The sequence below is a fragment of the Herpailurus yagouaroundi genome, unplaced genomic scaffold, assembly GCF_014898765.1.
Source record: "Herpailurus yagouaroundi ecotype Mexico unplaced genomic scaffold, PumYag 188, whole genome shotgun sequence".
Classification (NCBI taxonomy): domain Eukaryota; kingdom Metazoa; phylum Chordata; class Mammalia; order Carnivora; family Felidae; genus Herpailurus; species Herpailurus yagouaroundi.
The window spans coordinates 39,942,829-39,956,673 of record NW_024412419.1 but is presented as its reverse complement, the minus strand read 5'-3'; the positions used below and the strand labels follow the sequence as shown (position 1 = coordinate 39,956,673).

Sequence of the window (13,845 nt, the reverse complement as noted above, 5' to 3'; positions counted from 1 at the left end):
TGTTGTTCCATGTAAATTTTAGGATTTTTTGTTATGGTTCTCTGAAAAATACTGGTAGTATTTCTATCTTACTTTTAGAGAGAAAGAGAGAGAGGGAGGGGTGGGGAAGAGGGCTGGAGGGAGAGAATCTTAAGCAGTCTCCATGCTCAGCACAGAGCCTGATGCAAAATCCAATCCCATGACCCTGCGATCATGACCTGAGTCAAGAGTCAGATGCACAACTGACTGAGCCACCCCAGTGTCCCACTGTTGGTATTTTGATAGGATTGCATTAAATCTGTAGATTGCTTTCAGTAGTATAGACATTTTAACAATATTTGTTCTTCCAATTCCATAAGCATGGACTGTCTTTCTATTTCTTTGTGTCATCTTCAGTTTCTTTCATCAGTGTTTTATCATTTTCAGAGTACAAGTCTTTCACCCATTTGGTGCAATTATAAATGGGATTGTTTTCTCAATTTCTTTTTCTGCTGCCTCATTGTTATAGAAATGCAACAGACTTCTGCACATTAATTTTATATTCTGTGACTTTACTAAATTCATTTATCAGTTCTAGTAGGTTTTTTTGTGGAGTCTTTAGGTTTTACTATATATAGTATCATGTCATTTGCAAATAGTGAAAATTTTACTTTTTCCTTACCACTTAGACACATTTTATTGCTTTTTGTTGTCTAATTGCTGTGGCTTGGACTTCCAGCACTATCTTCAGTAAAAGTGGTGAGGGTGGACATTCTTGTCTTGTACCTGACCTTAGGGGGAAAGCTCTGTTTGTCCCCATTGAGTATGATGTTTGCTGTGGGTTTTTCATACCCCACTGTGTTGAGGGCTTTTATCATGAATGGATGTTATATACTTTGTCAAATTCTTTTTCTCCAACTACTGAAATGATCATATGGTTTTTATCCTCTTAATGACATGATGTATCACATTGATTTGCAAATATTGAACCATTCTTGCATCCCGAGAATAAATCCCACTTGATGGTGGTGAAATGTTTTGCTGGATTTGGTTTGCTAGCATTTTACAGAGAATTTTCACATTCGTGTTCATAAGGGTTATTGGCCTGTAGTTCTCCTTTTCTGTGGGGTCTTCATCTGGTTTTAGTATCAGGGCAATACTTGCCTCATAGAGTGAGGCAATTTTGGGGAATAGTTTGAGTAGAATAAGTATTAATTCTTCTTTAAATGTTTGGTACTATTTGCCTATGAAGCTGTCTGGTCCTGGCTTTGTTTGTTGGGAGTTTTTTGATTACTGAATCAACTTCATTGTTTGTAACTGATCTGTTTGAATCGTCTATTTCTTCCTGTTTCTGTTTTGGGAGGTTTTATGTTTGTAGAAATTTATCCATTCCTTCAAGGTTGTCTAATTTGTTGGCATATAGGTTTTCATAATATTCTTTTACAATTGTTTGTATTTCGGTAGTGTTGGTTGTTATTTCTCCTCTTTCATTGGTGATTTTGTTCATTCGAGTCTCCTTTCTTTTTGTTTGGATGAATCTGGCTTCAGGTTTATCATTTTTTGTTGATCTTTTCAAATAACCAGCTCCTGGTTTCATTGATCTTGTCTTTTTAGTTTCTGTATCACTTATTTCTGCTCTAATCTATATTATTTCCTTCTTTCTGCTGATTTGGGGTTTTGTTTATTCTTTGTTCTTGTTTATTCTTTTCTAGCTCCTTTGGGTGCAAGGTAAGTTTGTTTACTTGAGCTTTGTTCCTGCTTTTGAGGTAGTCCTGTATTACTATAAACTTCCCTCTAAAACCACTTTTGCTGCATCCCAAAGGTTTTGGACCATTGTGTTTTCACTTTTGTTTCCATGTACTTTCTGATTTCTTCTTCAATTTCTCAGTTGATCCAGTCATTGTTTAGTAGCATGTTATTCAATATCCATGCATTTGTGGTTTTTCTAGATTCTTTCTTGTGGTGATTTCTAATTTCATAGCATTGTGGTCAGAAAAGATGCATGGTATGACTCCTTGCTGAGCATGGAGCGTGATGTGGGGCTTGATCCCACAACTGTGAGATCATGACCTGAGCCAAAATCTAGAGTCATACACTTAATACACTTAACCAAATGAGTCAGCAGGTGCCTTTCATCTTTTTAAAGTGTATTTTGTCAAATATAACACACTCCAAAATCAATATAAAAGAGCTCACTCTTCATTGTGTAATCTATTGCTTCTCTGTTGCCTCTTGTCAGGCTGTTCTGTCTTTAAGGGCTGGTACCCAACTATTATTCGCTCTCCCAGCTTGCCCCAGGCTGAGTTGGCTGACTTTTAAAGTTCCAAGTCACACTCCAAACACATGGAATTCAGTCCCTCTGGTTTTCAAGGCCGGATGTTATGGGGATTTGTTTTCCTTGTGTGGGCTCACTGGTGCTTTCTCCTCTCCATGACTATAGTTCCCTCTGCACTGGCGGCAACTCCCAACCATTTCTGCCCTTCTTACCCTAATGCAGCTTCTTCTCTACATTTAGTTATGGAGTTTGTTCTGCCAGTCTTCAAATTGCTGTCTGGTTTACTGACTTGGATAGGTTGCACTTAGAATCCTCCATCTTCTTGGCACCTCCTCCATTTCTTCCAACCTTTTGTGCCTTTGTATCTAAAACGAGTCAGCATACAGGTGATGTTTTTTTATCTGTCCTCCCAATTTCTGCCTTTTAGTTGGAGAATTTACATTTAATTACTCATAATGGACTTCTGTTTATATGTTTTCTATATATGTAGTTCAATTCTTTTTCATAACTGAAATTTTGTACTGTACAATTTTTATTTCCTTTATATTTTTCTGTATTAGGTATATTCTTAGTAGTTATTTTTGCAATCACAGTATAACAATTGTGATTAAAACTAGATTGAAAAACTAGATAACAATCTAGCTTGAATAATACCTATTACATTTCAATAGTATACAAAAACTGCACTTCTGAATATATTTGTCCCTTTTTATATTGCTATTGTCACAGCTTACATCTCTATACATTGTGTGCCCATTAATATGGATTTATAATTACTTTGTACGTATTTGCCTTTAACTCATGCAAAAAAAAAGAAGAGTTACAAACCAAAAGTATAATGCTGGCTTTTATTTTGAATGTGGTTACCTTTACTGGTGTTCTTTATTCATATGGCTTTAAGTTATTGTCTATTGTCCTTTTATTTCAGCCTGAAGGACTCCCATTATCAGGGAATACCTTACTTTCTCTTTCATTCTCAAGGGATAATTTTGCTGGATATATAATTCTTCATTGAGTTTTTTCTTTCAGTACCTTAAATAGGTCATCCCACTGCCTCTCACTTCCATGGTTTGTGATGAGAAATTAGCTGTTAATTTTATTGAAGCGCCCCTTTTACATGAGGAGTTGCTTCTCTTCTGCTTTCATTATTATTGTCTCTACTGTTAAATAACTTGACTATGTGTCTCAGTGTGAATCCCTTTATTGTGTTTGGAATTTGTTGAGCTTCTTGGATGTGTAGATTCATATATTTCAGATATGGAAGGAGTTTAGCCATTATTCCTTAAATATCAATTCTGTTCCTTTCTTTTTCTCTTCTTCTGGAACTCCCATAATCCATATGTTGGTGAGCTTGATGGTCTCACAAGTCCTTTAGGCTGTTCACTTTTCTTTCTGCTCTTCAAACTAGATTTCAACTATTCTATCTTCAAGTTCACCTTTTTTTCCCCCTGCCTACTCAAATCTGTTGAATCCCTCTGGTGTATTTTTGCACTTCAGTTACTATAATCTTCAGCTCCAGAATTTTTATGTGGTTCCTTTTTAATAATATCTTCTGATATTTTTGTTTTATTCATTGTCTTACTGGTTTGCTTTACCTCGAGTATATTTAAGGCAGCTGGTTTAGAGTCTCTAAGAAGTGCAGTGTCTGGACTTTCTTGGGATGGTTTCTATAAATTTAACTTTCTTTTGAATGGGCCATACTTTGCACTTTCTTTGTATGCTTTGTGATTTTTGTTGTTGAAAACTAAACATTTGAATATTCCAGCATAAATCTGGAAATCAGAATCTCCCTCTTCCCCAAGGTTTGTACTTCTTAATTATTGAAGACTTTGCTGTTTTCAGCCAGTATTTTAACAAAGATTTCTTTGAATGCCGGGATCTTTAAAAAACAAACAAAAAACACCTGTCCCAGTCTTTACGGACTAGCTCTGTGCTGGGACACTCTTAACACTTAGACTATTGACAATTCTGTCTCAGCCTTCACTTCCTGCTTGCACCCAAGTCTACAGATCAGCGAGTGGTGAAAGTGTGGGGTCTTCTCAGATCTTTTCTGATATTTCCTGTGCTAGGCATGCATGTGGCTTTCCACATGCTTTTGAATGCCCTAATATCCCAAAGAAACCCTCTCCCTCACTTTTCTTCCCAGGTTTTAAGCGATCTATTGTAGGTCTCAAGTGTAATCTGTTGCCCCAGGTGGTCTCACTTTTTAAAAATTATTTCCTTAACATGTTTTCAAGCAATGCCTGCTGCTTCTCCACCCTAAGTTACAAAATAGGCAAACCAGAGATAAGCACCTTACATTAGTCCTTCAGGATGGCCCACAGACAGGTAAGGGCAGACAGACAAACAGATAATTTGTGACTAAGTCTACTCTGTTCTCCCCCTGGAACTAGGGACCAGGATCACACACAGAATGTGAGCTCCTGTCTTTAAGACTGCTGCCAAGTTAGGAGAAGGATTTGGCAAGGGCAAGTAAAATGCCACAATGCTTTCTTACTGTTTTCACATTTCTTTTTTCTTAATACAGTGTTCACTTGGTTGCTGTAAACTCTCGTTTCCCAGTTCTGACAAAGTTAGTTCTGACAGTTTCTGGTACTTCTGAAAATCTGGAGGTGTGAGTGTATGGAGCTGTCTACTCCACCATTTTCCTGATGTCACTCTACATTTTTTAAAACTATCATTAATTATATGTAGAAGAGGAATTCCTTAGCTTTAAAAAAAGGCATTTCCATGCTGTGATTTAGACCTGCATTTCTGAAAAGATTTCAGTGATAAGGAAATGTTAATTCTGGCATCTCAAAAGAAAACTGTCTTGGTCAAATAAATTTGGGAAAAGTATATGAAAAGCTCTGAAAAGTTGGAAAAGACCTTGCTTTTTATTTGAACCAAATATTTCCAGTTTTACTTAAGAGCCTTTCTTACTGATACTACAGATTAGCATTTGAAGAGCAGCGCTGTCACTATGGTAGGACAAGAAAAGTGGTCATAGTTCTTCAACTAGGTGTTGGGTGTCAGGAAGAGGTGCAGAGAAAGGCATGACTAGTACTCTTTGGGAACAAATATGAGTCAAAACCCCTTCTCCCCAGGAGTCCTGAGATAGATGAGGAAATACACGACAAGGAGGCCCCAGGTGATGTGAGCTGTATGAGTGGTAAGTGCTCAGGAAGGCATGAAAGGCAACATGGGGAGTGTGGGGAGGGACAGAGTAAATGAGGTTACAACCTGTCTAGAGTGAAATGCTGGGTGATCACCACAAGCTGGATGGTGGTTTTTAGTGTGAGCTATATTTCCAAACAAAACAAATGGGTCAGTGTTGTGGGATGCTACTCTTGACATTGTTTGTTTGTTTGTTTGTTTAGGGCACCAAGTAGATTCAGTCTATGGTTGGGGTGGAGAATGGGAGCTGGTGCTGCTAGTGCTGGACCTAAGCTGACAAGCTGAGGAAAGAGGAAAACTTTTATTGCAGGTATTTACACCATCATTTCCCTTCCCAGATTGTGGACCCTTACAGAGCCAGTGTAGTAACTGACTCTCCTTATTTCCAATGATGCCCAGAAGAATACTGAGGGAAAATTGACTATATAACATGATAAGACAACAATGATATTTCCTTAACCTGAAAACAGGAATGGAGAAAAGAGGACCTCTTCAAACAATGAAAACAAACCAACCCTACATTTACATCATTTTATTTGAATGGCTGGAAGAGTGGTTGTAATTATTCTGTCCATCCATCCACCTGGATAAACTCTGATTATCCATATAAGACAAAAATGCTCAGGGATTCTGAGCATCCCTTAATTCCATTATCATTCTGTGAATAAACTAGCCAGATAAATGCAATCATGAAAATATATCCTGTTAATGTCAGTTCTTCTCAAGTTAATTTATAGATTCAAAGTAATCCCAAACAAAATCACAGCTAGTTTGTAGATATTGACAAATGAGTTCTAAAGTTTATGTGGAGAGGAAAAAGCCCAGAACAGCCAACACAACAGTGAAGAACAAAGCTTGATGGTATTATCTGACTTCAAGACTTACTATAAAGGTACAGCAATAAGACAGGGTGGTAATTAGTGAAGGAAAAGGCAAATACATCAATATAACATCAGTGAAACAGAACCGAGGGCCTGAAACAGACCCACACAAAAATGGCCAACTGATCTTTGAAAATGGAGTAAGGACAATATAATGCAGCAGAAATTGTCTTTTCAGCAAATCGTGCCAAAACTGGACATCAACATGCAAACACAAACCTTACACACGTCGCAAAAATTAAATCAAAATGGATCAAAACCTAAATGTAAAACATTAAATTCCTGGAAGAATTTTGGAGAAAATCTAGGTGATCATGGGTATGATCATGACTTAAAATCTAACACCAAAGGCATGATCATGAAAGAAATCATTGGAAAGCTGGACTTAAGACTGAAAACCACTCCGTGAAAGACAATGTGAAGGAGTGAGAAGACCAGCCTTAGACTGGGAGAAAATATCTATAAAAGACTATCTGAAGATAGGACTGTTATGCAAAGAACTCTTCAAACTCAACAATGACAACCCAATTGGAAATGAGCAAAGACCTAAACACCTCACCCAAAAAGATATACAAATGGCAGAAAAGCACATGGAAAAATGTTTAACATCATAAATCACTAGGGAATTGCAAATTAAAACAACAGTGAGATAATACTACATACCTGATAGAATGGTCAAAATCCAAAACACTGACAACATCAACTACTCACGAGGATGTGGAGCACTAGGAGCTCTCAGTCATGGCTGGTGGGAATGCAAAATGGTACAGCCAACTTTGGAAGACAGTTTGGCAGTTTCTTACAAAACCAGATATGGTCTTACCAGTGATCCAGCAATTGTGTTCCTTGGTATTTACCCAAATGAGTTGAACAACAAACAGCAGCAGCAGCAGAGAAAAGCAGCAGAGAAAAGCAGCTGGACGGTGAAAGTCCTAATCTCACAGCTGTCTGCTCTGGGTCCAACGTGCATTGGGAAGGAAGGGAAGCAAACTACATATGCACACCTGTCAGGACATAATACAGCCATCCGGCCAACAGGACAAGGAGTCACAATTCTTGAGGATCCTTTTGGTTAAACAGATGACAAAGCAGAAGCGTCGCTCCCACACCACATCTGTGAAAGCTGGGGAACAGCATCCATGGAGCAGAAGCCTCTTCTGCTGGGCTTCCAAGTCCCATATGACTGGCTATAGCACCTTCTCTCTTTCCAAGGCCAACATATAATCTGAGACCGCAAACACCTTGAAAATTCACTGCACATGACAATCTACAATGAGACCAAGTGTTAAAGCAAAAATTTATTAAAATCCATTTTATATAGTGTTTTAGAGACAAAAAAATGGAGAGTCCTCAACATTCAGGCCAACTCTATCCTCAGAAGTGCTTCGGGAGAAGACAGATTCCTTTGCCCTTCCCTCCAAAAGATACTTCTGTTTATGCTCCTGAAAATGATGCATCACATGAAGTCAGATTCCTTTGCCCTCCCCTCCCAAAGAATGCTTCTATTTATACCCCTGAAAATGATGCATTTATAACCCCAACTCTCAAGGACAATCCCATTGAGATCCCCAAACCTCTGCAAAGTGAAGAGATATGAGCAGAGAACCTTCTCAGAATAAAAGTGCCTCAGAGGCGTAGTGCAAGAGATACATAACATGGTGACTGCTTCAGAGGAGTGTGCCCACTCCCAGTAGGTGGGCTGTGAAAGAGCCTGAGGGCCCAGCTGGGCAGCCACTAGCTTCGGAGTGTGGCCAGACGTGACTGCATGGCCTCCAGGGCCTCTTCTTCCTCCTCATCTTCTGATGCGGCCATGGCTCCTGAAGGTTCAGGCTCCGGAAGGGCGTCGGTCACTTTACTAGGTGCTTTGCCCAAGGCCCCTGAAACGAAACAGCAAACAAATGAACAAATTATCATTTTAAAGAAGTGGTCCCTTATCCTCTCTGCCTTTCGTACCTGAAGAGCCTAACAAGAAACAGAAAAGGGGCAATAAAACAAGCTGTTCGCGGGCGGATTTGCTCACTGTGACAAAAGTGCAAACGCCAACTTGTGATGATACCAAGGTCATAATAACGGAGGATTCGGGTTTTAAGAAATTTGGTACTGCCACTCTTGTTCTAAATTCCTAAACACTATTGAATACTTAAGTTTCAAGATCATGAAGATGTTACATGTCTCTCAGTAAAACTAAACTGTTTTTAAACTTCCACAAAAGGTTTTCCTGGAGGAACTAGTCTTTCCCAACAATTTAAAAACAAATAATTAAATAATTTTAAAACAGATAAAAATTAAATCTCATGAATTTTTTTGTTAAACATAAAACCCAAACTCCAGAAGTAAAAATAAAGCTTAAAACTTCATTAACCATTTTTCAGAGATGACTGTTTTTGTTCATCCTCTTTCCAGTCTTTTCTTATAGACATGTTTTTTACACACGAGCATGTATTTCAATAACAAGGCTCTTCTCACACATTATATTGTGAATGTCTTTCCATGTCAATGAACGTATTTCCACACTATCACAGCTATAAAGTATTCCATTAAAACAGATATAATTCAACCAGTATTCTATTAGTATCCATTTAGGTTATTTCAAACTTTTCAATATGATAAATAATGCTACAACAGACTTCCTTGAGTTAAACCTTTCAGCACATCCTTAATTACTAGTTTAAAATAAATTCCCAGAAATCAGTCTGACAGGTTGATGGCTTTTGACAGCTACTGCCTAATTGCTTTCAAGAAAGTCTATAGAAATTTAAGCTCCCCTGGGGCGCCTGGGTGGCTCAGTCGGTTGAGCGTCCGACTTCGGCTCAGGTCATGATCTCGCGGTCTGTGAGTTCGAGCCCCGCATCGGGCTCTGTGTTGATGGCTCAGAGCCTGGAGCCTGCTTCGGATTCTGTGTCTCCCTCTTTCTCTGACCCTCCCCCGCTCATGCTCTGTCTCTCTCTCTGTCAAAAATAAATAAAACATTTAAAAAAAAATAAAAAAAGAAAGAAATTTAAGCTCCCAACAGCAGTGTTGTGAGAGCAGTTTCTCCTCACCATTCTGAAAACTTTAGGAATTTTTAAAACTCTTTGCATTTTTAAAAGATCTTGAAAAATAAGCACAATATATAGCTAACTTGCATAAAGAGTCACTGCATTGCATTTACAGTCATAAAGAAAAAGGTACTAGGTAATTTAGTGAATGCAAGAAGAATGACCATAAACGGAGGAGAGAAAGTCGAAGAGTCTCAGGACATACCTGCTGTGATTTCAAACAGAATTTTGTCAATTTCCATTTCTGCTGCTTCTTCCATTTCTTCCTGATCATCCATGCTTTCAAAAGTATCCTCTAACATTTCTTCTATGATGCCAGCCTAAACACAGAAAAAATCACGTCACGTCCCTCAACTGGTAAAAATGTTCCTCACAGAAACATCTGTGGGTCCAGTTCCACCTGAGCTCTAGTGTCTGTAAGTCCAGACCACCCTTTTGACGGTGAACACTCAAGACAGATGGTCATGAGAAACAAGGATGCTGTCTGTCCTCTCTGAAGAAAGGCAATGGCCATAGGGAAACTTCCCAGACTCAGCACCAAGGTTGGACGGGGGCCTCTGTCAATGGAGCCTCTCACAGTAACCCAGACAGTAATGATGGCACTTGGGGAACAACTTGTTGATAGTGAGTGTGCCCTGAGCTGTCTTGGGAAGCATGAGCCTTAACGTTGCAAGCAGAGTCCGTGAGCACCGGACTTGAAACACAGTGTGAAAGCTGAGTGGAGTCTTAGTGGGCACTATGATAACAAGTACCAAGAGCAGAGTGGGGCTCCACGGAACCCTAAAAAGGCCTGAAGAGTACTTCAGCACGTCCAGGTCACAGCTGCTGGTGTAGGGCCAGTCCAGGGGGTCTGGCAAGGATCAATCAATTCACCAGAGCCTCATCCTCCATTCCTGACAGAATTGATCAGACAGCATTTCTGGACCCAACAAGGTAATGCCCAGACTCTACTGGAAGCCTTGTGCCTGGAAGCCTGAAGCCAGCCACTCAGCCTCCTTTCTCCTCGAGGTAGCAGGGCTCCAGTATGGCACACAAGAAAACTGTGCTCAGGGCGCCTGGCTGGCTTAGTTGGAAGAGCGTGCGACCCTTGATCTCTGTCTGGGTCGTGAGTTCGAGCCCCACACTTAAATAGATAAAACATTAAAAAAAAAAAAAAGGAAACTGTTCTTGAACACTTGCCAACACAGGCCAGACCCGCAGTCTTCCTTGCCAAGCACTGTCCTCAGCTCCCAACTAGGACCCTACTGACTGTTTTTTGTTTGGTTTTGAAGTAAAAGGTCAGAACAGCATCCTCCAATGTCAGAAAGAGGCCCCCTGGGGAGAAGAGGTGGGAAGGGACGGAGAGGCAGAAAGAAAGCAAGGGTTCGGGCTTCTGAGAAGCTGCCAATAGAGAAAAATCCTAACTGCTTTGCCACTTGCAACAGCTGAGCCCCTTGCTTTGTACCTAATCCAGTGATTCAAGGAGCAGAAAGTCACCTGTGACAGCTCCAGCCCTGGTTCCCTGCACTCGGCAGAGCATGACTCTCACTACCTACGCTGATGCTATCAGATGTAAAAGCAAGCCCTCTCTCCTGCCTGCCTTTGTGCTGCCAGAACACTCAAGTGACTCCTAATAACATGAATCAGAATAACCACATTCTACCCATTCTCAGATCCTTTCCTCTCAACCAAAATGAATAAACAGATTCAATTCAGATTCAATTCAATGGCCTGAATGAATGGATGTCATCTCAGTGCTGGAGGCTACTGAAAAGAGGTGCAGTACATGCTGGTTAACTAGTTACACGAGCCTCCTGGAATCCCGACTGTAACAGCCTTCCACATCCTGGAGGCAGAAACTGTTATTCATTTATCCACCTATTCAATCAGCAACCATTCATCAAATGCCTACTCTGTGCCACACAAAGGACAGGGGCTGGGACAAATGGAATGACTAATATCATGTCCCTGCCCTCGAGGAGCTGGGCCCCTACCACAGGCTTCAGTTTGTACTTGGGGATGTATATCCTGGAGTGACCTCAGTAACTATTATCTACTACATGCAGGCCTTCCTCCAAATCTATACTCCTTTCACTATTCAGAAACCACTGTGGCAAAGACCCCAGGTTCTTAAAGGGGCTTCCCCTCAGATCCTAGTGGTCACAAATTTAGAATTTAGCGGGCCTAAAGTCATTCCAAGAATTACCCTGTTATCCTGTTCTACATGGACAGTCATCACAACTTGGGAAAAAAAGATCCACGTACCACTTTTAAAGGACACACACTCCTGACCCTGGTCCCTCCTTCCTACTACTGCCCAAGGATTTCTCATCCCAAAGACCTAGGTTCTGAGCTTTATATGTTGCTATTGGTTTTCTCCAGTTCCTCTCCTCTATGCCTCAGAGTCCCGCATATAATTCAAGTTCATAAATGAAATTCCCTAGGAAGAAGAAACGCAATTTCTATGCACAAGCTGAAGTATACAATGTTGGCTCTTAGGTCACAAGTCAAAAGTGTGAAACACACCTGTCTGAGATACTTCCTACCACCATTTCTGAGGCAGCTCAAGCAATAAGGTCAGACATCTGTGCTCCAAGCCCAGATCTGTCACGACCAAGGCCACTTAGGTAAATTCCCTGGCAACTTGAAGACTCAATTTCCTCCTGTGTAAAATGGGGTAAAAAAAATATCTCCCCCACAGGGTCACTGGGAGGACTCTATAGGACAGCACGTGTGACGTACCACTGGCTGGCAGGGAACTCAGTAACCGTGCTCTTCTGAGCCTTGTCCCTCCCTGTCTGAAGGCCACCGGTATAGGTCCTCTCCAGGCCCTGATCCTGGGGGTGGCAGGTACTTACTGCTTTCGGTTCTCAGTCTCTCCTCTTCTGGCCTAAAATAGGCGACATTAAACTCCACAGAGTGTGGGCCAAATCCAGTCCACTGCCTGTTTTTGTAAAGTTTTACTTTGACACAGTCATGCTCATTTGTTTATATTATCTATGGCTGCTTTTGTGCTACAAAGCAGAGTTGAGTAGTTACAACAGAAATGTATGGCCCATAAAATATAAAATACATTTTATTATCTAGCCCTTTACAGAAAAGGTTTGCCAATTCCTGGTCTGGAACGACTTCCCTCCCCAGCGTCACTAATACTCCCCTGAGGAAGACCCTGGTTTCTTTCTGTCTCCCTGCTCATGTTGGAGCCTGGAAACTCTAGCTCCCTGAATCCTCCACCTCCCCTTGAGCCTTGGGTATACTTTCACTTCTTCTAAGGAACACTGGCAATCTGACCCATCCTCTGCCATGCTCAGTTCAGACAGTTTCAACCAGTGCTAATAGCTGCTCCTCGGTCTTCAAAATCATTTCTGTCCGGCAACAGTGGTCCGTCCATTCCCACCCAGCCCCAGCCCCCTGCTCTGCTGGAAGTGACTGCTAACTGTTTGGAATAGGATGCAGAGTTGGCCCCAGGTCACCTTCATCATCTCTTTGGATAGCTCCCTCATGGTGGCCTGGATTTCTGGGATCTTCACAAGGCTCTGCATGGCCTTCATCACTTCTGTGCTCTTCTGTAGGGAACCGGCCACTCGCAAAACCGCTGAAAAGGAAAAGGAACAGGATCATTCAACAGAATGTGACACAGGATTGGGAATAAAGCATGACAGTCAGGTGCGCCTAGGTAGCTCAGGTGGTTAAACATCTGAGTCTTGATCTCAGCTCAGGTCTTGATATCAGGGTCGTGAGTTCAAGCCTCGCCCTGCGCTCTGTGGCAGGTGTGAAGCCTAATTAACAACAACAAAGAAAGAGTGATAGTCAAATTATAAGCTATTCTAATAAAAGAGAACAGTAGTAGGTAGACTCCCAAAACTATCTGTGAACCTACATTACTATGCTAGTTGACCAAGAGACTGACTTTTCTAAACCGTACACTTTAGCTACAACAGGTACAAACTCTGAGCATGCACACCATCCGGCTGATGTGGAAAGCAGCCTGAAGGCGTGCATCTGAGCTTTAGGGAAGGAAGCCCGCTAGGAATGACTGTGATACTAGGACAAGTCACACGGGAGGAACAGCTCTAGATCTTGCCAGGGCCACACTGGAAAATACAACACTTTAGGCTATACACAACTAGTGTTCCCCATACACCAGCCTATGGATGGCTGCTGCTCTCTGAGGGCCCTGTCACTAGTCCTCAGCAAAATAAGAGAAATCAGGATGAGATATATAGTGAGTCTACGTGTTGCTGTATGGCGGTTACAGTTCCTTGCTACGGAAACATTTTCTGTAGTTCGATCATATACACACTTCTATACAAGAAATCACGGTAATAGCAAATGATCATCCCTCTGCCCTGCACCCTACCCACCACCACACACACATCTTTAACATATCAAAGATATGGCAGCCTTCCAAATCTGTTTTGCAATATCATGAGACTTAAAGTTCTAAGCTGTCCAACAAAACTGGCACAGAGACTGCCTGAGCACTGCAGTGCCTGGCTAAGCTACGAGTTACTAAAAATTTACCCATCTGAATCCAGACTCTAGGCAGCTCTCACAT

The 13,845-nt window shown here is 41.1% G+C and overlaps 1 protein-coding gene across 2 annotated transcripts in view; it reads right to left on the bottom strand.

The window, feature by feature from the left end:
* Positions 1 to 5,906: 5,906 nt before the first annotated feature.
* LOC121044493 (E3 ubiquitin-protein ligase RNF103) overlaps positions 5,907 to 13,845 on the bottom strand; it is a 110,889-nt gene continuing 102,950 nt past the window's right edge. The window contains exons 5-7 of one of the 2 annotated variants that reach the window (XM_040496842.1): positions 12,761 to 12,882; positions 9,514 to 9,628; positions 5,907 to 8,147 (exon numbers count right to left, since the gene is read on the bottom strand). In XM_040496842.1, the coding sequence (XP_040352776.1) occupies positions 8,005 to 8,147; positions 9,514 to 9,628; positions 12,761 to 12,882 (380 nt within the window). In that variant the 3' untranslated portion in view covers positions 5,907 to 8,004. The remainder of the gene's footprint in view (positions 8,148 to 9,513; positions 9,629 to 12,760; positions 12,883 to 13,845) is intronic. The other variant, XM_040496840.1, reaches the window with a different exon arrangement.